This window comes from Halichoeres trimaculatus, unplaced genomic scaffold (assembly GCF_033239565.1).
Source record: "Halichoeres trimaculatus isolate MK-OKI-2021-1 unplaced genomic scaffold, fHalTri1.1 fHalTri1_scaffold_4, whole genome shotgun sequence".
NCBI lineage: Eukaryota > Metazoa > Chordata > Actinopteri > Labriformes > Labridae > Halichoeres > Halichoeres trimaculatus.
Genome location: NW_027437182.1, coordinates 24,656,404 through 24,679,512, shown reverse-complemented (window position 1 = coordinate 24,679,512; position 23,109 = coordinate 24,656,404). Strand labels below are relative to the sequence as shown.

The following is a 23,109-nucleotide window of genomic DNA, read 5'->3' as shown; positions in this document are numbered from 1 at the left end:
AGTCACATCATTGTGCAGCTCATGTAAAAGGCATCCTTTGAGCTGTCATATGAGCTTCCTGCTTCAGGAAATTACTCTGGTTATTTCTGAAAACGCTTATCTCTGCTTCTGTTTTAGTCACACAACAAAACAGACACATCACTCTATTTCGAAGATAATGTCTAAACCACATACTGCTCACTTCATTTCAATTATGACCACAGTTTGTTGCGGTATCCTCTTTTTCTGTTGGGCTTACAGCCAAACTGAGAGGAAAAATCATCGCAGCTCTGAGACAGTCTTCTAGGAAACCCCCTCTGAAGCAAGCTGAGCTAAGCTGAGCCGAGCTGAGCTGAGGTGAAACACAGCCAGTTTGGATCGCTCGGAGCAGAGCAAAGCAGAGCTCAGGACTAAGCTGATCATGGCCGGGCTGAGTCGGAGCAAAAGAGCATCCAGTTGTGAATGTTTGACTCAGGAATCAGGGATCTTATCAGGCTCTCACCGCTCTGTAATCAGGTGTGCCAGGGTTATTTTCGGAACGAGGAAACACTCAGTTAACATGGATGGAGGGTTAGTCCAAATAGTGCATGCACACAGCAAGGCAGGGGTTAATCGTGTTTGTGTGGCACATACGTATATGATAGATGGTGCAGCTATCTATAGACAAACCTTATTTCCTGATGTGTAATGTCATCAGAAAGCAGTGTACTTGCATTAGCCAGTATGTTAGCATCCATTTCCAGCTGTCAGATGTTTTGAGTAGTTTAAAAGCCTGAATATAAAGAGCCAAAGGAATAAGGACTTTGTTGGAAAGTCCAAAAATGAAGTCAGTATCTGGAGATCATGTTCATTCCCGGGAAAATCCCCACTCACTGAGAAGCCTAAATAAAATTTTCATGAATTCTTAAGTGCAGCAGCGCGCTGAGTTATGACAAGCTATTATCCCACTATCGGGCTCATTGTTACACAACATGGAGAAACCTCCTTTCCTGTGTGTCAGGAAGTAATTATACAGTGGAGGACTGTTTTGATGTACAAACAGAATTACATGCATACTGATATAAACCACGGACTAGAATCCAATACTGCTTTATTAATTAAAGCACAGATCGTCTAGTTTCTCTTTTCGCTTCTGCCGGGAAGGTTTTTTTTTGGTCTGTGGGATTTTCTGGCTGTAGGTTATAAGAAAAAAGTATAAGCCAGGTTTTCATTATACTTGGAAAAGAAGATAGGGGTATGAAGCAGATCCTGATCAATGCATAGCTCATTGAATATAAAGCTGAAATGATGACACTTCAGCTGCAGGCGCTAACAGTCAAGTTTTTCTCACAGTTTTGGAAAAATACAAATAGTAGTCAAAGTTACAGTTAGGCTTGAACACTGGACTTTGGTTAGCTCTTTCTAGGTAATTTCTGATGTAAATACATTTTCAAGTGTCACTGTCGAGGGGCACTGTTTAATTCCAAACCCGGGCTGACCACTGCACATCCAGTCACAGCTATAGACTGTATATAGAGTGGACAGTGTGGCCCCGCAATTTAAAATTGTACAGTTTCCAAGGCAAAATTCCCCCGTCACAGGCGCAGCCATTGAAGCAGTTGTGCAGCCAGGGTCTGTGTAGTAGAGACTATGAGGAACTTTGGGAGAATCTGAGTGGAGCCGAGTGACAAAAATAATATAATTTTTTCTTTCAAGAGTCTAAACACTTCTTGTTTCTACCTCCCAACATATTTTATAATCCCCGAAAAAAATACATGAGCTGGCAGGTGTCGTTCATCGTTAAATGTGACGTAAAGCCTTGTTTTTAACCTCGTATAACTAATGAAAACAAAACTTTTCTGGAAAAAGAGGACTTGAATACAAGGCAGCCAAATGATATCTTCAAGCCACCACAACAATTGGACATGAGAAACATTTCTATGAGGTGTATTCATTTTTTAAAGTTTGACCACAGCCCATCTGGAATGACTGGAGAGCTGGATTTTTTTTTTACCTATACTGCAGCCAGGCACCAGGGGGAGCAGTTTTTGTGGAGACCTCACTTCAAGCTGAGCAAGATGATGTCCATTTTTTTTACAGTCTATGGTCACAGCTAGCACAGCTTTAATGGTTTTGATTTATAGCTGAAATAGAGCTGATTGGCCTCAGACCGTGAAGTATCACTAGACCAGCTCTGATGGCCGGAAACCCAAGAAAAATTTACAGTGCTGAAGAAGATTTAGAGAAACTTGGGGAATAATTTCTTAAAAAGAAACATGATTTCTATTGGCCTGAAACCTACTGTATTTCCAAAGCCTGTACAGATTTCATCCAAAAATGGAGAAACTGAGTTATTTATAAAAAGCGCATTTATTATTTATGTTGTATAATCACAAACATGATAAATAAGTATAAATCCGATATATACCTTTGTATTTTTAACTGATCTATGTCACAGAAACATCAAAGTTGATTTTTTTTTTTTCATTTTAAGGATGAAGGATTCCTGCAGTTCCTAAAAGATCCTAAACCTTTTTAGTTAAGCTGATGTAGATTAACATATCTGCAGTTTACTTAATTGGCCTCAAACGTCACATTCCACTGGTCTAGAAACAGTATCCCAAGACCAGATCAGAGAAGTAAAAGCACACAAAAAAGGTTTTCATCCTCTGTTTCATTGCCCTTTCTTTTGACGATGAACTGACTGAATTAAAAATTATCTTTGTTTTTAAAGTGCCACTTTCCCTTAAAAACTAACTGTAAACTTACTTTGGCTTTACAGCAACTAAAAGGTTAATTCTAAGTATAATTAATTCACTTAAAAATTAAATCAGTTCTTGATCCATCAAATTTGACAATTTATAACCAAAATGACTGCAACACTCAGTGCACTGATTTTATTCCCTGTCAACCTTAAAGGGGACATATCATGCTGATCCCTGATTTAATACTAACATATAATATAATAAATTTGAAAACAAGACCTTTCACCCCCTGAATTTTCAAAAAAAATAGATTTTGTATTTTTTCTGATATCCTAGAATGCGATTTGATGCCTCTGAAAATAGGTCATTGCCATTTGGCCGTGAGATTTCGACCTTCGTGATGACAAGAGGATCCTTTCTTTTTATTGGAGTAATCTGATAAAGCAGCTCCTCCTCTGTGAAGTCAGTTAGTCACACAACCACCACCGAGGGATACACCCACCAAGAGCCGAGTTTAAACAGTACCGGTTTGACTCACCACACTGAATCGTCCTGAGGTGATCTGTGTCGAGGTGGATTTTCTTCCTCCTGAGCTGCAGAACCGTCTGGGTCTGACTCGGGGTTCAATACAAAAGGACGTATTCTACACTCTGCCATTTTATTACTGCTATCAATTCCTTACAGTGAAGTTTTGGCAAACAGCAAACTCGCTCGGTCTGCTCCATTCAATGTGGCGATTTTGTAAATACTGCTAAGCTGCAAAAAATGCCCCCTGGCTCTACCCCCTCCGCCCCTCTGATAGAACCGACCAATCAGAGGTCATTCTCGAAACGGAGCGTTTCAACGAGATCTTCAGAATGGCCTGAAATGAGGATATTGAGAACGCTATTGTGGGGCGATGAAGGAACTAAATGACTTGTACTGAGGGCAGAAATGCTTTATAGGCATCCTAGTATGGCATAGTGAAAAGGAGAAACAAGCATGATATGTCCCCTTTAAGTCTGACTTTGTTGTATTTATAAGCATGTGTGCTGAGTCTTTGTTTTCCTGATCATAAATGTGACGTCTCAGCTTACCTCCTCCCATTGGTGGATGTATCGAATGAGTCTAGACAGCCTGAGCAGACGCAGTAGACTGAGTATCTTGGTGAAGCGGACGATTCGAAGTGCCCGGGCCGTCTTGTACACCTCTGAGTCGATGCCCTTCTCCACGATGAGGAAGATATAATCCACGGGTATGGAGGAGACAAAGTCCACCACAAACCAGGTCTTCAGGTACTTCTTCTTAATCTTTTCAGGGTCCAGGATGATCTCGGTGTTGTCTTCGAACACAATGCCCGTCCTGAAGTTGAGCACCAGGTCCATGAGGAAGAAGGTGTCAGAAACCACGTTGAAGATTATCCAAGGCGTGGTGGTCTCGTCTTTGAAGAAGGTGATGCCAACAGGGATGATGATTAGGTTGCCCACCATGAACATGAGCATGGAGAAGTCCCAATAAAACCTGATGGACAGAATGAAGAATGAATGGAGGTGTAAAGAGACTATCCCACCACTAAACTTAGAGTTAGATTTATCTCAGCCTGCACTGTATCCTCTCTTTGAGGTGACATACAGCTCCTAATGAAGCCATGGTCAAGTCGAGGACAGGCAGCAACGTGACAGACGAGCTGGATCACATTTATTTTAAACCAAAGAACAACAGACATTGACACCCACTTAGAGGATGTCTCAGTGCTCATCACAACTCTAAATTGGTGTTTCAGATTCCAATAGTTGTTCCCATTTTTGCATGGACAAACCAATGCAAAGTGCTGCACATGCTCAAGCATGTTTAGATTATCAAGAAGTGTGACAGAGTGACATCTTTGGATACGGAGCTCAACAGATCAGACATTGCTAACTAATAGATGGGGCAAACATTTCCACTGTGAGGATTTGCTGGGAAACTAAAAATAATTTGGAGAGGAATAGTGATATCCCCTGTTTCTGTTATTCAGACTATGCAATGTATAGCACAGTAAGTGTAGTTCTGCATTGCATCCCAGATGTTTTTTTTTTCTTGATTGCTCTTGAAGTTGAAAGTCCTCTGCTGTCAGATCAGCTAAAACTAAGTGGGAATAAATGACTAAAAAGTGATGCTGAGTCATAACCTTGCTGAGATAATTTGCTTTTGTTCAGTTTTAGACATTCTTTCATATTCTCTGTAAAACACAAATCAATATGAGGTTTTGTGCTAAATTAAAAACAAGAAATGTTAAAAGTTCAAGTTTTAGGTGATAATAAAGGAGCTCTCCTTGGTGCTGAAACAGGCACTTTTTTTCACTGCTCAAATTTTTTGTTCAAAAACTCAATGAGTAAAGCCTTTTTCTTTTCCTGAGCTGACTTAACAAACATGCATACTATATGTCAGTGTAAGCAAGAGTCTAACTACATGACTCAAGCACTAGTCTTGTTTGAAACAAACAAACAAACAAACAAACAAACGAAACAGATTTTATATTAAACAAAGAGTTTTATCCAAAAAAGAAAAAAGGTGGGTCACTTAAAATGAGGAATACTTTTTGCAACTTTTCTATAATAAGTTGTAAGCTATGTGCTCCCATGTGGACAACTGTGAATCTGTCAGTTTTCAAGCTTGGGTCTTCCCTCCTTTACTCTCTCGTTGTTCCCCCAGATGACAGAGCAAAATAAAAATATAAGGGAAATATCATTTATTATAATCTCCGATCGCTGATGATTTCTGGAAATGATCCTTGCCTGCTGCAATATACTGTCAATCTTTCTTAATTTTTCTTTTAAACATGGATAAATCTGATCTGTGTGCACATGTATGTCTAACAACTTTATGATCCACAAACAGTCATAACTTGACTGAGTTTGACCCATACCTGAAGTCGCTGTATGGGTGGATAATCCAGTTACCCGCTGACTTGACTCGCTCCTGTTCCTTCTCCACAGCCTTCTGGCTGCCAAACATGCGCAGGGAGAACTTATTCACCCCGGGCTGAAGCATGGCGCTGAACTGCCGCTGCATGTACGTCTGATTCCCCCTGGAGTCTCCATCGTCCGGCACAATCTGAGAGCCATCCTCAGCTTTGGAGAATGTCACAGAGTTTCTTGACTGCTGACTTGGAGTCTGCCCTTTGCTAGTCGGGGCGTTGGAGAAGGAGACCCTGGAGTCTTTTTTCTCCATGGTTCCCCCGGTCTTGACCTCGGACCCCTGATTCAGGGACCCCGCTGAAGTGATGGAACCGTCCATGACTGCAGCCTGCCCCGTACAGTCCTCCTCAGCTACTCCTCCATCCGTCTGCCTCTCCTGTTTAGAAATCAGAGAGGAGAGGCTCCCTGAACTGGTCGGGTCCCTTCTACAGTCTCCGTTTTTGTTACATATCATTCCGATGGCTCCTTCTCCTCTCACGCCTGCCTCTGAGACTGTCTCCCCAGACTGTGAGCCGCCAGCAGCACCAGCAGTCCTCTGGCACAACAGAGCACAGGCTCTGCTGGCACTGCCACTGACAGGTGTGGAGTCCTCGTCTTGCAGGAGCCACAGCTCATTGTTGTAGGAATTTTTGCGCGTGGCGGACGCGGCCACGCCTCCTGCCGTTAATTTTTTCATCGTGGTCCCTCCGCCGCTCCCATGATCCCCGGCTTGTAGTTGAGGTGCTGGTCGGGGGCGCTGGAATCTGGACTCTTCCTCACCGTCCTCTGCCTCTTCCATCACAGGCGGACAGACACACACCCCACCCCCCCACACACACACACTGATGGACACTCCCAGAACCTTGAACCTGACGAGACTGGGCGGCGGCGGGGTGGAGGTAGGAGTGTGGAGTTCAAAGCAGCAGCCCTCTGCTTTCCATCCACACCACTTGAAGGGGATCAGTGCACCGGTGGTGGTGGTGTTGCTATGGCTGCAACCTGGCTCCTGTTATTGTGTTGTTTATGTTATGAAGTGTGTTTTTGTTTGTTTGAGTGTGTACATGAGAGAAAACTGTGAGCACACACCATTAGGCTATGCCTGAGCATTTAGTCTAACCACTAGCACTACCTGCACTTAGCTTACAAAGAGGGTGAATGGGTTCTGCTGAAACACGACAGGTCCATTAAGTCATAAGAAAACGCAATGAGTAATTAAATTGTTAGCTTATTAGTAAAAATAAAAAAACATTCAAACATTTCAAAACTCTAACTTTCACAGGAGGGGTATAGGTGAAGGTCACAAGAGAAACCTCAAGTTCAACCTAAATCTCAAATCATATGACGTTTGGATTTAAATCGCCCAATAATTTTTTGCTTCATGATCCATTGTTTAAAGGTAGCCTAAAAAAATATAAAGTTAAATCTTGCCTTTCTTTTGTAACGACAGTTTCCGCCTGTTGCTCTATATTAATAGGTCTCTTAATAGGTCTGCAAAGGAGGTTGAATCCTTATCATGGGTTAATGGCGCCACCTTGTGGTTAACGTGTTTAATGCCAGCTGTATTAAATAAGTTAATATGGAACAGGTAGAAAATAGGACATGAGTATTTGAATTTGAGCAACCCGAATCTTTTTGGTGTCGAGTAATGAAACTTAATTTTTTGGATCAGATAGATAGCTAGATAGCTAGATAGCTAGATAGCTAGATAGATAGATAGATAGATAGATAGATAGATAGATAGATAGATAGATAGATAGATAGATACTTAGGGAAATTCCAAGTATATATAAGTAGGGGAATTAAGGAAAATTAAATTCAGATACATGGTTTTCATAGCAAAAAATTCAATGCCATGAATAAAGTGGTGGTTTTATTTCAGTATTAGTGGCTGTTAAACTTCAAATCATTATGTCTCTTATCTTCCATACAGAAAACTTATTCCTCTTTAAGGATCAATAGTGCCTATATCACTCAAATATTTACTCAAATCTGTGCCTCAAAGGGCAACAAACTGAGATAAGATGTAAATTCTCAAAAAGTACAGTGCAGTGAATAGTGGTTATGTAAATGTGCCTAAAATGGAATGCCACAAGAGGCAGGATAAATCAATAAAAGATGAGAAGGAAAAATAAAGCACTTCAGTTGTAGCCCATTGACAGGCATATTGAAGTGAGAACTAAAATTTCACAAAGGATCATGTATTATGTTAAATGGAACTGCATACAATAAAAGTTTGGAAGCCCTGACATCCATACAGCTTGGTTAAATGTGTACGTTCCCTAATAAGCTTAAGAATAAGCTATTAAGGCTGAGCTTATTCACCGAATTCCAGTTGCATTCCCTTGTTTGGGTTAAGATATAATCATCTAGCCACAGTTTAAAGGTTACTACACTTTGAGTTGGGTTCAAAATATTAATGTTTTCATAAAACTCCTACAGCATGACTAAGATCTTTGCAGGTATGCAGGCCTCACAGCACACAGGACCTCTTGACTACTATTCACAGTTAAAGCATGTGAACACTCCAGTAAAATCAAATACCTTTATTCAGTTTGTGCAAGTTGTACAAAGATGGTGATTCCAAGTACTTGGATGGTACAACAGTTTACACAAGTCTGTCTAGGTCTTGTTATTAGTATAGCTCTGAATACATCCAATCACATCAATACTCTGATAAATGGAACATATGGCTTCTGAATCATCTACACAGTGAAGGGGACAGAGATGGCAGTCCAACAATCGCACTCAGATGCTTTAGCTCAGGTAGCACTGAGCAAAAAAATAAAAATGAAAAAACATCAAATTGCGTCCTTTATCCTGTATGACTGGAAAAATCAGTGCCTTGTATTAAAGTCAAATCAAACAGACCAAACAGATGCAAACTTTGTTGCACTTGGTCCTGCACATTTTTTTTTTCTGTTAATTTGACATCCGATCACTAAAACTTTGAATTAAAAAAATGGAAGTTGAGATAGGTCCAAGCAGGCCACTAGCATTTTAATATGTTTCTTATAAGACTGACCAGTGGACTCAACTGGATTTTGAGTAAGTGTGTTATTATCTTAAAAAATCTGGTATAAGAAATTCGCACTACAAAAATCTGAAATAAATTACATGCAATTCCAGTGTTTTTTCTTGGGTGCAATCAAAAATACTTTGGCTTGGTTAAATTGGAAATTTGGTGAAATAGAAATGTGATGCACGTAATACTGGTCACAATAAGACAGTGTGTCCACTACAAAGGTATTTGTTAGCAAATCTGAAAACATGATGTTAAGATGCCTTCATTGTTTCAATATTGTTTAGAACTGTCACATGATCTTTCACAGCAGTTTCTACAATTCAGCGTAATTATAATGAGCTTATTTATGTTGACTTGTGGTGAAAGGATCACCTTAAACTACATAGCACACACCTAAACCCAAACGTGTTGTTAGTTTGGTTGTAGTCTCATTTAGATTCAAAACTCTCGTGTAAAATTGTAGCTAAAGAAACATGTTGAAAAGTGATTTACATAAAAACAAGAAAAACAACAACAAAAAACAGCTGTTTTAAAATTCCTTCTATAATAATTATTAAAGTTGGTACATAGTCCTGAAAAAGATCCAAGACAGATTTTATAAATAGGACTTTCAGAAAATAGAAAATTATGCAAAATTTACCTTTTTAGAATAGAAGACAACTAGGAGTGAAGAAGCAATCAGCTGAAAGTGAACAATTCTGAGAGAATTGTGATTTTCAGGACATTTACTTAGCAGATAGTTGCACAAACTTTAACCTAATTATTTACCCTGATCTTGCATCATTGACTATCATTATAGATGTCTGAGAGGTGGGTAAAACTTGTATTCCACTGAGCAACTTCTGCTGAAATTTTGGTCCTACGGCATTTTCTGCTTAAAAAGAAGTGGTGGAATAGGATGGGTAAAAAATGCATCAGGCTTTAGCATTATGTGGCACTGCTTGGACCCCAAAATAATAAATTTGTAAAAAGAATAAAAGCATGAGTTTAAGGGTCAAAAGCATGTCTATATGAAGACCAATAATTTCTAATGGCAACAAAAGCTAGCAGACATTTAATCTCTGTCATTTCTGCATTTAATTTTTAGTGTCCCATTCTATTTTGTAACAAGTCACAAAATTGAAAAGAGAGAGAAAAATGGTGCTTGTTAAGGCAAAGTATAACACTCTGCTGAAGGAGGTCTGTGTGTTGGTGAAGGGACAGATCAAATGTGTAAAGCACTCTCCAGTTGTTGCTTGAAGAATGGCAGTGAGCTATCATGATCAGAAATGTTTCAGATCGTCTAAAAAATTATTTTGCTCCTTCACAGGCAAATATTTCTGATTGGAGAATTGAAAAGCAAAGATAACTGTGGAAAAAAATCAGTGTAGGAAGCATCAGCATAAACTGAAAATGACCACAAACTAAGCATTCCTCACATAAACAGTCTAATGATTTACAACGAACACACATTTTGCTATATCAGCATTTTAAACTCATGCAATATTTGCCCCACGGCCTCAAGCAGAAATTGTTTCACACTATGTTCTCTGGCTGCACAATATGGAGAATAATAGAGAAGAAAACTAAACAAGAGGAAATCAGTCAACCTCTTAGAACATCAACACCCAAGCACAAAAAGGTACTTCAGAATCGCAGGGTGCACAGTAGATGTGCAACACCACAGCTGAGTCCTGGGCTGCAGTGTGGGGGTCCACCTGGAGAAGATAAAAAGGAAGCATGAGTCAAGAACCCCACTTTAACCCTTGTTCAAACTATGCATTTGGTTTATCTTCTACACAGTGTTTCTTAAGTCCCTTTAACCAATTTTAAGCTCAAAACCATCTTGAATAAGGAGATTCACTCACCTGTTTCAGCTTCTAGTTAGAATTCCTTTGCCTCACATTCTTGTCTTTGTGATTTGCATTAGAATTGCTCTTCCTGCAAAACATTACATCGAAATGAGTGATGTATAAGAAAAAATACAAGACATTTGATGATGATCAAATTAAGAATGACTGCCAACTGTACTTACAGGGGAGCAGATCCTGAGTCATCATCTGGAAATGATAAATGAAGGAGAGCAAACAAACAAAGAGGGTCAGCTGATAGCATGTTACAAATACGTAACTGATGTGTGCAAAACATGCCTCTTATAATGGTAGCAAAGTTAGAACATGGCATCCTCTGCAACATGAAATCAATGAGGTTATGATTAAATAAACTAAACAAGAACTGACGCATGCCCACCTGTTGTGCTTCTGATATGAGTGGTATGACTAAATCCTTTGAAAATCATGAATGGTGAAACTCAAAGCGAGATTTTTCTTTTATTCTAAGACACATTATTAAATGTCACTTGAGGCTTTAAATCTCTTTAGAACGTCTATTGATGTGTTTAGGAGTTTAGCTTCATTAATCTTTCAATACATTGTCAAAATCACCCCTAAGCATCACAGAGGCTCATGCAATACAAGCAAAGACCACCAAAAGAACACTGCAGTGACTGCATCAAGATAAGAAACAGTATGTGTCTTCAAACCGCAGAGCTAACACACAACCTGGCAAGTTGAGAGGCAGTGTTCAACAGCTGAGCAAGAGCACAGATTCACAAGGTAACACAGGAGTGGGCTACCTTTGTGGCCAAATGGTGAATGAGACATGTAAATGATCTTTCCTTTCACTTATCATGCATAAAGTACAAGATGCAGAGAGCATGCAGACAGAATGCTGAAACCTCTGGCTTTGCAACCTGTCCAATTCCATGTCAAACCATAACACTCGTTTGTCTCTTTGACTCTTTCATTGGCTCGAACGCATGAGTTACCAGCCGATGCATAAAAAGACATCTCAATCTTGCTCTTTTTGCGGGGCCAGTGAAAGAGTGACCAAATCTTTGAGCACATTCCTCTTAGAAGTGGTGACTATGAAAGCAGTTCATTCAGACTCCCATAGCTTTTTTTTTTTTTCACGCCGTCATCTCAGCTCAACCACTTCAGTCTGACATGCAGTTTTTGTCCACTTACCAAAATGCAAAATCAGCAGCGAACAAAGGAGTAAAAATGTAAATAATAATAACAAAAATAATAGCTTTTATCACAGATTGTTTACATAAAAGTGGAAGCTAACACCTTATCTCTGTTTCTGGGAAATCAAATCTAAGAAAAACTAAACACAACAAGGGTTCAAAGTAAATCTATGCTACCATCGTTTATACAACTGAAGAGCTTTGCCTTCATGGTCTTTAATCTGCCACTAGGGGGCAGGAAATCTTCCCAACAGTGAGTTTTTCCAAATATGACTTTATGAAAATCTTTCTTTCTCGATCACCTGACCATATAAGTTCTTTAAAAGTCACAAAATTAAAAAAGACAGAAGTTAAATTATGCAATATTTGTAGGTACCCAGTCATAAGATCAATGTTTGATGAATTTGGAGGCTTTGTTTTTTGTTGCTATTTTTAAGCCTTTACTGATATTTCTCACCAATCCAAACCTCATTATTGAAAACAGCAGAGGTGGCAAGCAAGTTGTGCAGTTTGTGGGAGTTTGGGTTGAAAAAAGGACTGACACTGACGCTGTAGGTTTTTGCAGGTTTGCCCGGAAGATGAAAACATCATTGGCATCCACAGTATTACAATATGTAAGACTGCTGTATGTTGAACGAGGTCACAACATTAATCCGATTTTTTACGTTATAAAGGTAAAACAGTATCAAACAGGTCCTTAATGATGGTATATGTAATGATGCAAGCAGCACAGAGTACGTACCGTCATTGATCTCATCAGGCTTTCTCCTCTTCTCGTAGATGAAGATGATGGTCACCAGGATGATGACCTCAGCCACAATGCCGAGGAAGGGCCAGAGAGCGGCCAGGCGACTGCGGACACGCAGGTGGATCTTGTCGCTGCTTGTGCCGAGCTCATTGGTTCCAGAGCAGATGTAGTCTCCGATGTCATTCTCAATGCTCAGCTCAGTGATGGTCAGAGTGGTCTTGTTGGGAGTGCTCTTGATCTCATATTTGTCAGTAGTGCCGTTGATGATTGGCTGGGGGGATGCATACAGAGCTGTACTTTAAAACCTGATAAGGATGATGCATGGTCATACAAACAACAAACCTTGATAGATACAAACCTTTTGGGAACCATCTTCCTCTTTGAACCAGGTCCAGTCGGTGTGGGATGGGTAGCCATGGCTAACACAGACCATCACACTTTTGTCATTTTCATTTCCGTGCTCAGAGTGCTTGTAGGCACCAACATGAGGAAGAGCTACATCACAAAAAGAAACACTTTGGATGAGAACATGAAGGCTTGGTGATTTAATTTATCTGGTCTGGTCAACTTCTCTCATGCAGGAAATCTTTAGTCAAAACTGAGCTTTCTGATCTTTTTAATAAACTATTTGTTCATTTGATACCTAATATGAAACCAAGGAGTTTCTTAAATAGTACTGTTTGATATCACTGTATTAAGTATTAAGGTGTTACCCTTAAGTGCTGCTTGTGCAGATAACAAGAGAGCTGATACTGAACTTAAAAAAAAATGGTGATATTTTAATTCCTTTACATTTTCACTAATTCTAGGTGATGAAGCTGCAACTTGCTGCTATGGAAGGCTGAACTCTGATAGAAACATGAGGACAGACCTATAAATAGCCTGTTAGAGTAACTTTCATATAAACATAACTTACTTTTGACTTCAATTGTCTGCTTCACCTCTGGGTCAGTCAGGAAGACACATTCATATTTTCCACCAGAGGTGTGGGTAATCTTGTCCAAACTATGGAAAGAGGAGAGAAAATGATTTAAGAATCTTCTTGCAGTCGTCCACACCCATAGAACAGTGTTTCTTTCTCTGAAGCAGTAGCACCTTAGCATAGAGCACATAATGACTCCAAACCAGTTCTGCTTAAACAGCATTTCTGAAAATTGCAACCTGTTTATGACCAAGCTCAAAAAAGCTGCCTGTTCAGGCATTGAATATTTCAAATTGTTGGTTGGTTACAATTGTACTTTTGTTTGTTGTTGCTGTCCAGCACAGTCCTGCTTGTTGTCTCTAATGGGGAATTAAGGTCATGGCAAGTGAGCACACTGCTTGGAGCGCTTATCCCTGCTGCCAAGACTACCAGCAAAGCTGCACGACTGCACGGTCCATCTCTCTGCTAATCAAGAGCAGTGAATGGCTGAATGGCGCCCCTAGCTCTGCTGCTAATGGAGGCAGTCAGCAAGGAAGGGAGAGAACAAGTGAGAATAAAGATATTGACCGCAGTAACACAGCCTGAAAGGGACAGCAGAAGAGTCAAAGTAATAACCAGCTCTCTCTCAGAAACACTTCACTGTTTTCACAACTTCTGATGCTGCTTCATTTTACAGTTCATAGACCTGTTTTCTTGACTGGCTGATATTCCAGTATTGCTCATTAGATCTAACTATAAGGGGAGTTGAGATGTTGTTGCTACTTACCGCAGGACAGTGGATGCAGAGGGCTCAGTGGATTTGGAGTCTTCAATGATTTTGCCATTGTGGAGCCAGTGGGAGCCCTTGATGGGGAGGGTGTTCTCTGTCAGGTTGCAGCTGAGGACTGCAGAGGTCTGGTTGCTGACCTCAGTAGGATCAGTGATGATGTTTGGGGCTTTAGAAAAACAGAGAGGGAAGAATAAATCAATTATCATCTATGTCAAAAGCTCTGTTCTCACTGGTTGAATTAGTTATTTAAAAGCTAAATCAAACTTTACCTCAACACTCAACAGTTGTCTTCACATAAATAATTTGATGGAACAAGATGTCCCTGGGCCTCTTGTGTGCATCTAAACTCTTACTCATTAAAGAGCAAATAAATTCAGACAGGCAGGGTGGAAGTGTTATACTATGACATCATCAAGATGTTATTCTTCTCACCATCTGTCAGGTGTGAAGACCGACTCAGAATAAATGCATTTTTTATTTGTTGAGACAACTGTTGAGTGGTCAACAGGAACATAAACCTAAGCCACTTACTTTAACTTACCGATCAACATAAATCATTTAGTTAACCAAGTAAACACTGTGACACAAGTGTACATTTGATGCTCATGTAAAGGAGTTTCCGAGAAAAGTGTGAAGAGCTTCCTAACTGAGACATCAGTCTCAGCAGTGGTGTAATGTAAGGGAGAAAAGGATTTTTAAGGGAAAAATCTATACAGTAGTCTACAACGAGGTCGTAAGGAAAGATCTTCAAAGAAACACATGCAGAAGAAGCAACGAGTAGGATGCAAAACTGATTAGCAGCTTGACTGCCAACAAATGAGGAAATGACACCTTTTCTCTTCAGCAGGGTGAAGAAGCTGACCAATTCTTTGAGAGCTACAAAAATAATAATACTGGACCACAAGGCCGAAAGAGGAGCTATAGTTTTATAACAAGTTGCCATCTTCTGTGTCTTAAGTTTAGTAGGCTCTAAGCCGTAGAAGTAGTTATTTACAGGTGTAAATAAAGGGGCATTGTCATTGTTAGTATCAATTAAGGAAATTCTACAAACTAATAAATGAATCTGACACCCCTTTTTTGTTTTTCTTGTTGATATTAGACAACTGCATTTTATTACAATTTTTTTTAGGCAAAGCCATTAGCAAATCTCTGACCTTATGACCAGTATTATATACAAGAACACCAATCATGATGTTATCTTAGCCTTGAAAACAGGAAAAAAAAGGCATCAGATTGAAGGCATGTTCTGTGTCAGGAAGTACAGGAATAGGGAGCAGCCCAGCCACACTGAATGACCAGGTCTGGATTCTACTACGGGGACAACCGTGGAGCTGTGGAGGAAAGGAAGAGTGGATACTGGGTGAGGCAGGACGGGAGGTTGTTTGACCAGGAAGCATGGGAGTTGAGCGTGATAGGAACTGAATGTCCAGGACTTCACTAATGAGGAGAAACCAGCCAGGCTACTTCTCCTCATGCTTCCTGTGCCACTCACTTTCGATCACAATAATGTTCGCCTGCGAGCGGATCCACTTGATTTTTGGCGTCTTCTTCAGTTCATTGCGGTCGGGGTCGTTGGAAGCACGGCACTCGTACGTGCCTGAGTCTTCGAGGGTGAGGCTAGTGAGGTGAATGGTGCTGGTGCCATGTTCTACGTATGTGGCATTGATTTTCACACGGTCATCCCGTGCCCCATCAAAGAGCTGGGTGAAGGTCTCGTTGGGCTCTTCGCCGACTACGAACCACCACTGCACTTCAGGGATGGGGTTTCCTACTACCTCACAATGCAGCTGTGCGCTGTCGTCAACCAGCCTCATCTGAGACAGCGGAGACTTAATGAACCCCGCTGAGCACCGTTTACAGTCAGCCCAGCAGGAAGGTTTGAAACAGGTCCGAATGTGGTGGGTTTGAAGCGATACATGAAATTTGATGGATTGATGAGAGAAAAACAGCGGTAAAGGAAAGACAAGCAAAAAAAGAAAGGAAAAAGAAATAAGGTTAATTAAAGAACAAATGAAATGGAAAAAAATGAAAGAAAGCATTGAAGAGGCAAAGAGCAGAGCAACATTTATACCCCAAAGCAGAAAGGGAGTGTTTTGATATTCCTGCTGCTCTGACTTACCTCCATATAGCAGCCTATCTATGACTGTTACTGTCATGAAGACTACATCATATTTTAAACTTGATTTATTTTTGACTGATGCTGTTTAAACGCTTCTAATCTTGCTCACACGAGTGAGAGTAGATTTTCTGGTCTTGGTTTGGTTTGATCCCCTGGTGATTGGTTAATCTCTATAATCGGATTGTTATGTCAACTCAGTTTACCAAATGAATTGTCCTTAAATTTAAATGCTGTGTGCCAGTTATACAATGAAAAGTGTTTGGGCCTATGGCAAAGATAAGGCCTGATGGGAGATCCCCAAGGACAGTTAAGCAAAGGAATATAAAAGAAAAACAAAACAACAACAAAAACGTGTAAATCATCAAAAAGCATTGACATGACATCAAAACAATGCACAAAGACTGAAGGAGGAAATGAAGAGCAGATGGGCTTGGAATGAACAATAAATGATGGATTTGGACCAAGTACTTCAGGTTAGGTAAGCTTTTTCTCTGCTGTGCAGACAGTCACTCAACAGCGGTCAGGGTGTGAAATTAGGCGAACACGGAGCGCTTTTTCTCACAACATTCTGCCAGTGATTCATGCAGGCAATGCATGACCTCAATGTAGGCGAGTCAACATGGTGGATCTCAACTAAGGAGGAAGTGACAGCATCGGCATCGTGACAGCGCTCACATAGAAATAATTGTGGAAAAATAGACTTATATTGCCCAACTTAATTGGTCCTCTAAGCAAAACCTGATCATTTTGGAAAAAATTAATCCCTTTGACAAACAGTCAGAAAAGATCATCTAGTCCAGCTTGATTTGGTATGGATGACTTAAGTGTTCAAATAAATTAATAACTTTATGCGTTTTCAAGAATTCACAAAAGCTTTTCTTCTAAGTATCCCATCACTGCACATTTAAAACAGGCAGGGTGGATTTGTTTAGCCACTCAGTGGTGGTCTGGGGGGTCATAAACCTAGGTGGATCCAAGGAAGAATAACATTCTCACACTACTGGAAAAAAACACGGGGGGCTACTTTCCCACCTCTCACTTACATTAAGTTGAACAAAACCAGGGCTGAGCTCAGGGACGCCAGCTCAGAGAACAATGGTACACTTTAAATATAAGCTGAGCAAGCTCATATCACTAGTGTTGTTTTTGGCGACCTGTTTGAATTTTAGTTTTAGTCTAGTCTTTGTGTCAAACTATTACTTTAGTTTTTATTAGTTTTAGTCACATTTATACTCCTTTTAGTCAAGTCAAGTTTCAGTTGACTAAAAGTCTGAGCATTTTAGTCTTATTGTAGTCAGAATTATCCATGATTATTTTTGTATAGTTTTAGTTAATGAAAACTGATGACATTTTAGTCTAGTTGTAATCAATGAAGATTGTACTTTAATCTCATCTCTTTTGAGCAATGCAATTCTACTTAACCCACTTAATTTAGTACAAGTACTCAGTATGGAGTAGATGTAACCAAAATTTTCTCTAAGTCATCCATTTTACTCAAGTCAAACATGGATATCTTATAATCATATTATTGTTACCTTATAGACTCAAGAATACATTCAATTCCAGACACGGAAGATGCTCTGATTTGAATTTCGAACACATTTATTTTACCTCGCGCGAGTGGGGAGATAGAGGAAGTGACATCGCCTGCGTCTGCGCAGTACAACCTGATGCAGCTGCTGAACTGCGACCCAGGAAATGGAAATAATACAAGATAAAAGTGATACTAAATAACGCAATGACATTACGTCCCATCTCGTTTTGGTTAACGAAAATGAAGACGTATATTAGCAGAGATTTCATCTTGTAAACCACATTTAGTCCCGTTTTTATTCGTCAGCAATATTACATTATATATTTATAGTTTTAGTCACATGACCACCATTCACATCCTGTCTCCTCCTGTTTCCGTCACGTGATAAAGGTTCGTTGACGTTGATATTTAGTCATAATTTTCGTTGACTAAAGCAACACTACATATCACCCCTTAGGACGCATACTGAAACTGAGATTTGCATTTTTTTTAAAATCTTTTTACCCCTTTCTCTCCCTTTCATTATGATATACCGAAATCATTTTTACTTCCCACATTAATTTCCAGCAGACCGCTTCAAGAAAAAAACTTGCGCAGACTTTTGAACTTGTCAACAAGAGCCCAAGTCTCTACATGTAACATATACCATGTCACACAGCTCCCTCACCGTTACCAAAGGTCACCTTCCCTGGACATGCTTTATGAAAGTTCAAAATTAAATATAGTCAGGGCAGCAGTCCCCCTACCTCTGAATCTATGCACATGAAGCTCAACAGTGACATTTACGGCATTCAGCCCTCTGCTCTATAATGTGAGTGTGAGCCGGGCATGTGTACAGTCTTTTTAGTGTTTGGTATTCATGTTTAGATTTAGTCAAGAACAAACCACAGAGCCTGAACAATGTACCAACAAGGGCTGAAATTATCTCAAACATAAAGGGACACAAAATGTAATATTTGAGGTGATAGAGGAAGAATGGAACTGGTCAAACAAAATAAGGGCAGAAATAAAGCCTATGGTTGAAAATCGTGCTTTATCTTCATAAAGATTTTTCTTTTTATTCTACTAGCTGGTTAAAAATGAGCTCAAGTTACATTTTAGTCAGCTTTGTGAAAAAACAGGACATTTCAAAACCCCCAAAAGCTCAAACATAAGCCACCTTTAGAAAAACTCACTTTGCAAGAAAATTTGAATTTTAGGGCTTAACAGGAAAAACCTGTACACTTCATCATCTTGCTGACTGGTAGGTGGATGTCAGGGGTTCGGCATGGAGGCAAAATCCCAGAGCATGTTTAATCAGCAACTTTTCATTTCTGCTTGTTTTGGTGGGTCAGGGTCAAAGACAGGAGCCACAAAAACATCTCTTGGGAGGGAAAACACCTTTAACCCCCCCTTTTTGTGGATGTGACCTGATCTTTTAAGTTTTCAGCCTGTAAATGTGGAGTGCATTAATCCAAGCTTACTCTAATGTAATCATTCAGCTGTGGCATTCCCACACAGATTAGCTTCAACTATAAAAGTGAATGTTAACCCCCACAATCAAACACAGACACTAAAAAGTGTCACTGTTAGTTAGTGCTCAGACTGATGGTTTTTATCTTAAAGAGATCATTCACACTAGAGTAGGTTAAGCTGCCCAGCTCTCAAAATGATGTCCAATTTCTAAATGAATTCATGCTCATCACCATTAACATAATGACTCAGACTTAACATGAAGTGCGCGTTATGTGAAATAGTTGTTTTCCCCTGCCTATTTCACTCAGAGCTGCATTACCTACCTCTGTGTCTCATAACCCACTTTCCAATCTGAAGTAATGCTACAAGAGAAGTAAAAAACTCCAGGGGAATCTAATTTTACTCCTGATCCACTCCAGAGCAGACATTATCCTCAGCTGGAAACATCCAGAAGCACGAAGGGATCCTTGTACATCTTTACAGGTGACTTTGAGGTTTATGTCTTTATTTTTGTCACCTGCTTTTGAAAAACTTCAGCAAATTTAGCTCATCTGAACCATTTTAACACTATTTCATTTGAAAGGAGTAACAGGTGTTAATGTGATAAAACATGCAGGCGCTCCCAAACCTGACAGGACTGGCTAAAATAACTACACATCAGTCAGGATTTGGACACAAATTAATGATTTCTTATCAAGTAGGAAGCGAATTAGTTAGTGCAGTATCCATTTAAACATTGCTCCCACCCTGTTTTACTGTCTCTGTGTTGAATAACGTCAGTCAATAACGACCTACATCGACAAACCGATGAGAAACAGACAGAGGAGTGACAGGCCATTTCATGACCACAAACAGGACTAATACATTACAGCAACTTAGTGGCAAAAACACGCCAACTGATTATTCCGGACAGATTAAAATACTGTAACGTGACCGCTGTTTCACATCACGTGGATCGGACCAAACGTTTCTGGCACATTGGATCAATTGTTGACGGTTTAATCAGGACAAGCCAGTGACTGTGGCGAAGTTCCCCGACAATGCGTTGGTGACTAGCCGAGGCTATGACGAAAGACTCACAAAGAGACGGAAATTAATTCACCATGAGGTACTTTTGGGAAACGCGTCTCTGATTCTTGACGACGAATAACAGATTAACGTGATATAAACTGGTTGTGTTCGTTGAAAACAACCCTTAAAAAGACGTGCGACGTTAGTGTTAAAGCAGAAGGTTAATAAACCACCATGCGCTGTACGTTAGCGTAGCTCACATGACCTGTTACATTTGTTGACGTTTAGGAATAAAAATTGTACCCTGGAAATATCTTCAATGGATGTGTGATATTGTCATAAAACACGAAATGGCCGTTTAGTCGCTTGAAGGGCTTTTCCAAATGCAAATTAGCTAAATGAGTTGCTAGCAAAAACACCATCGTTACGCCTCAGCTAATGTTCGCATATATGGGCCTTTTCATGAGCTCTTGATAGATTTATGTACCCATGACAGCTGTAAAAGATTGAAGGACATCAAAAGACGAACCTGCCGCTGAGTAAACACAGTAGAAGACTAGATTAACATTTTTTTTATGGTCGAAGTCAGGGCAAAGTCTTCAGTCAACATGGCTGACAGAATTCTTACCTGTGGACGCACTGGCTCGCCAGCAGCTCAACAGAAGGGCACCTATAGCCCACAGTAATTTCATGGCTGATAATTTAGTATTCGACAACTTGTCTAAAAAAAACTAAATGCTAAAGACGTCGGGTGAGCCTTCTTCCTTCTTTCCTCACGGACTCTCAGCGAGATGTAGGAGCTGAACGTTCCCTAGTGAAGCCGACGGACTTGGTCGTCCTCTAGTTGCACCTCACGCACACGCCCCGATCGGCACGTACACATGACGTATTGTTTAGAGGCGTGGTCACGTCCAATGAGCAATCGCGGCCTTCAGTTTATATATTTGTGGATTCCTGTACATCATGCGAGTTTTTGAGAAATAAGAAACACTTTATGATAAGATTATGCACACGCATTGTAAAATATTTCTTACACACATACTTTACATGTACAAGTACTTTCCCCTTTAAACATACAGCTGTGCAAAAAGAAATGTTTTCAGTGTTGTTTTTACTGACGTGTTTCCGTTTACTTTGTTTACTGATATAAGGTATGATAAAATGGCAGTTAGACAAAAAAGTAAACTTGTAAAAGAAAAATATAAAATAAAATAAACAGGAATACTAATTTTGTCATGGTCAAAAGACAGCTTTAAAGCCCATCTGTGGCAATACTTTAATCCTGCATAGCTGAATTATTTCAAGGTTACTCCAGTGTTTCCTATCAAAAGAGGCTTGGGTAAATATACAAGTACAAGCTGGTTAAAATCTTTAAATTCAGATTTGTGACAATGACCAAGTTTGGATACATGACTCGTACTTTGCATTGAACCCCAAAATATTTTAACTTAAGACACAGCTTTGGGATTTAATCATGGATGCACAATAGAATATGTTCCTAAATTTAAAGGTGTGTTGATAAAAGTGCACGGATACTCGTAAGCAATAAACCAACAATGAACAGCTTAAATAAATAGTGAATTTTACATTGCAAAGTCAAGCGAAATGCCATAATTTTATACATTTGTTTCCCCAGTTAACTGATGTTTCCTCCATAACAATCCCTTCAGATTCAAACCCTTTGATACCAAATCCCAAAGGAGCAAAGCGGTAAAATGTTGAGGAAAAGCACCCATTGCACTAAACAATAAAAGGAAGCAGAATTTATTCAGGTATGGGTCACACTTCACAGGCCAGCACTGCTTTGAAAGATTTAATATAGACTCTGTTTATTATCTGCACAACAGGCCTTGCTTTGAACGTACAAAACAAGCACAAAACTGTATTATGCATTGAAATCTTTCAACAGTACTCATTAATGGAGTTATTGTTCCCTGGTTGATGGAAAGTTGTTGTGTGAGCCTTGAAATGAATAAGCCAAGCTGGGAAACTCACACAAGCACAGCTCATAACTGGCCTCTTGTATACACGCATTTATTCTGCTTTTGATTTAATTTATTGGTAATACCATCGCTTGCTTTTATAGTATAAAAAAACAAGCAATCAACAATTTTGAGATTTAAAGACAACCAAAAAGACATTTGGTGAAGAATATGAAGGTAAAATAAAATGCAGGCCTGTTGTGCTTCACTCCCATCTAGTGTTTAACCACAACTCTACACCATGAGAAATAGAGTAAATGGACCACTGACACAAACACACATATCAGACATAAAACAACTACCTCTTCATCAAAGTGGCGTCTTTGTCTCGTCACATCAGGACTAAAACAGCTCTGACCTGAAGAGACACAGACCTCCCAAGATCAGTAAAAGTGTCCTGTGGTATCTGGAACCAAGACATTAGCATCAGGTCCTGGAAGTTGGAAGGTGAAGCCTTTTATCAGCCAGACTTGGTTGTCAAACACATCCTGCTTGATTGAACTGGAGATTTTTGGGTCCAAGTTGACACCTTGGCCTAGTTAGTGTTGTCTGCTTCTGACACTCATATGTTCATTGTATGTGCTCCTGGTGGAGATCTTCAACCCTAAACAAAATCAACAGCGCTTTGGTTGGATTGGACCACTCATACCAGCCTTTTTTTTTAGTTTTTAGTCACTTGCAACAGTGAACCTTGTCTGCAGATTGAACTGCAACAGTTTTCCTTCCTTAGACCACTTTTTCCATGTTCTTTTCAGATCCTAACCACAACAACCCCATCATTTGTGTAAAAAAGTTTGGCCCTTGTCAAGGTCACACACTTCTGTGTGCTTGCTCAGTTTTCCTGCTTTTAACAGATCAACCTTGAGAAAAAAAAAGTGGTAACTTGCTGCTGATTATATCCCAACCACTGCTGGGTAGCATAGTAAATAGCTAATCTTCATAAGCAGTCTTATGTTGTG

General features: G+C 39.8%; 2 protein-coding genes across 3 annotated transcripts in view; both read right to left on the bottom strand.

Moving 5' to 3' along the window:
• The window catches only part of hcn2b (hyperpolarization activated cyclic nucleotide-gated potassium channel 2b), a 55,480-nt gene extending 48,930 nt beyond the window's left edge, over positions 1-6,550 (bottom strand). Inside the window, exons 1-2 of the mRNA XM_074668869.1 lie at positions 5,551-6,550; positions 3,740-4,163 (exon numbers count right to left, since the gene is read on the bottom strand). Of these exons, the coding sequence (XP_074524970.1) occupies positions 3,740-4,163; positions 5,551-6,380 (1,254 nt within the window). The 5' untranslated portion in view covers positions 6,381-6,550. The remainder of the gene's footprint in view (positions 1-3,739; positions 4,164-5,550) is intronic.
• A 1,559-nt stretch (positions 6,551-8,109) lies between these two features.
• bsg (basigin) lies at positions 8,110-21,040 on the bottom strand. 2 transcript variants are annotated; one of them, XM_074667847.1, is made up of 8 exons: positions 20,797-21,040; positions 14,047-14,215; positions 13,275-13,363; positions 12,717-12,853; positions 12,353-12,629; positions 10,618-10,642; positions 10,451-10,523; positions 8,110-10,300 (listed from the first exon to the last, which is right to left on the bottom strand). In XM_074667847.1, the coding sequence occupies exons 1-7, from the start codon at positions 20,858-20,860 to the stop codon at positions 10,463-10,465; spliced, it is 822 nt and encodes a 273-aa protein (XP_074523948.1). In that variant the 5' UTR covers positions 20,861-21,040; the 3' UTR covers positions 8,110-10,300; positions 10,451-10,462. The 2 variants fall into 2 exon arrangements, with proteins under 2 accessions (XP_074523948.1, XP_074523949.1); XM_074667848.1 differs by having other exon boundaries at positions 10,618-10,630; positions 20,797-21,039.
• Positions 21,041-23,109: the final 2,069 nt, after the last annotated feature.

What these genes read in the sequence shown, in the direction of transcription:
- bsg (XM_074667847.1), bottom strand. Translation starts at nt 20,860, where the DNA reads ATGAAATTACTGTGGGCTATAGGTGCCCTTCTGTTGAGCTGCTGGCGA. An exon ending in AGGAAGATGGTTCCCAAAAG is followed by an intron (nt 12,630 to 12,716) that starts GTTTGTATCTAT and finishes GCATCCCCCCAG; the next exon opens with CCAATCATCAACGGCACTAC. An exon ending in GACTCAGGATCTGCTCCCCT is followed by an intron (nt 10,524 to 10,617) that starts GTAAGTACAGTT and finishes AATGTTTTGCAG; the next exon opens with GAAGAGCAATTCTAATGCAA.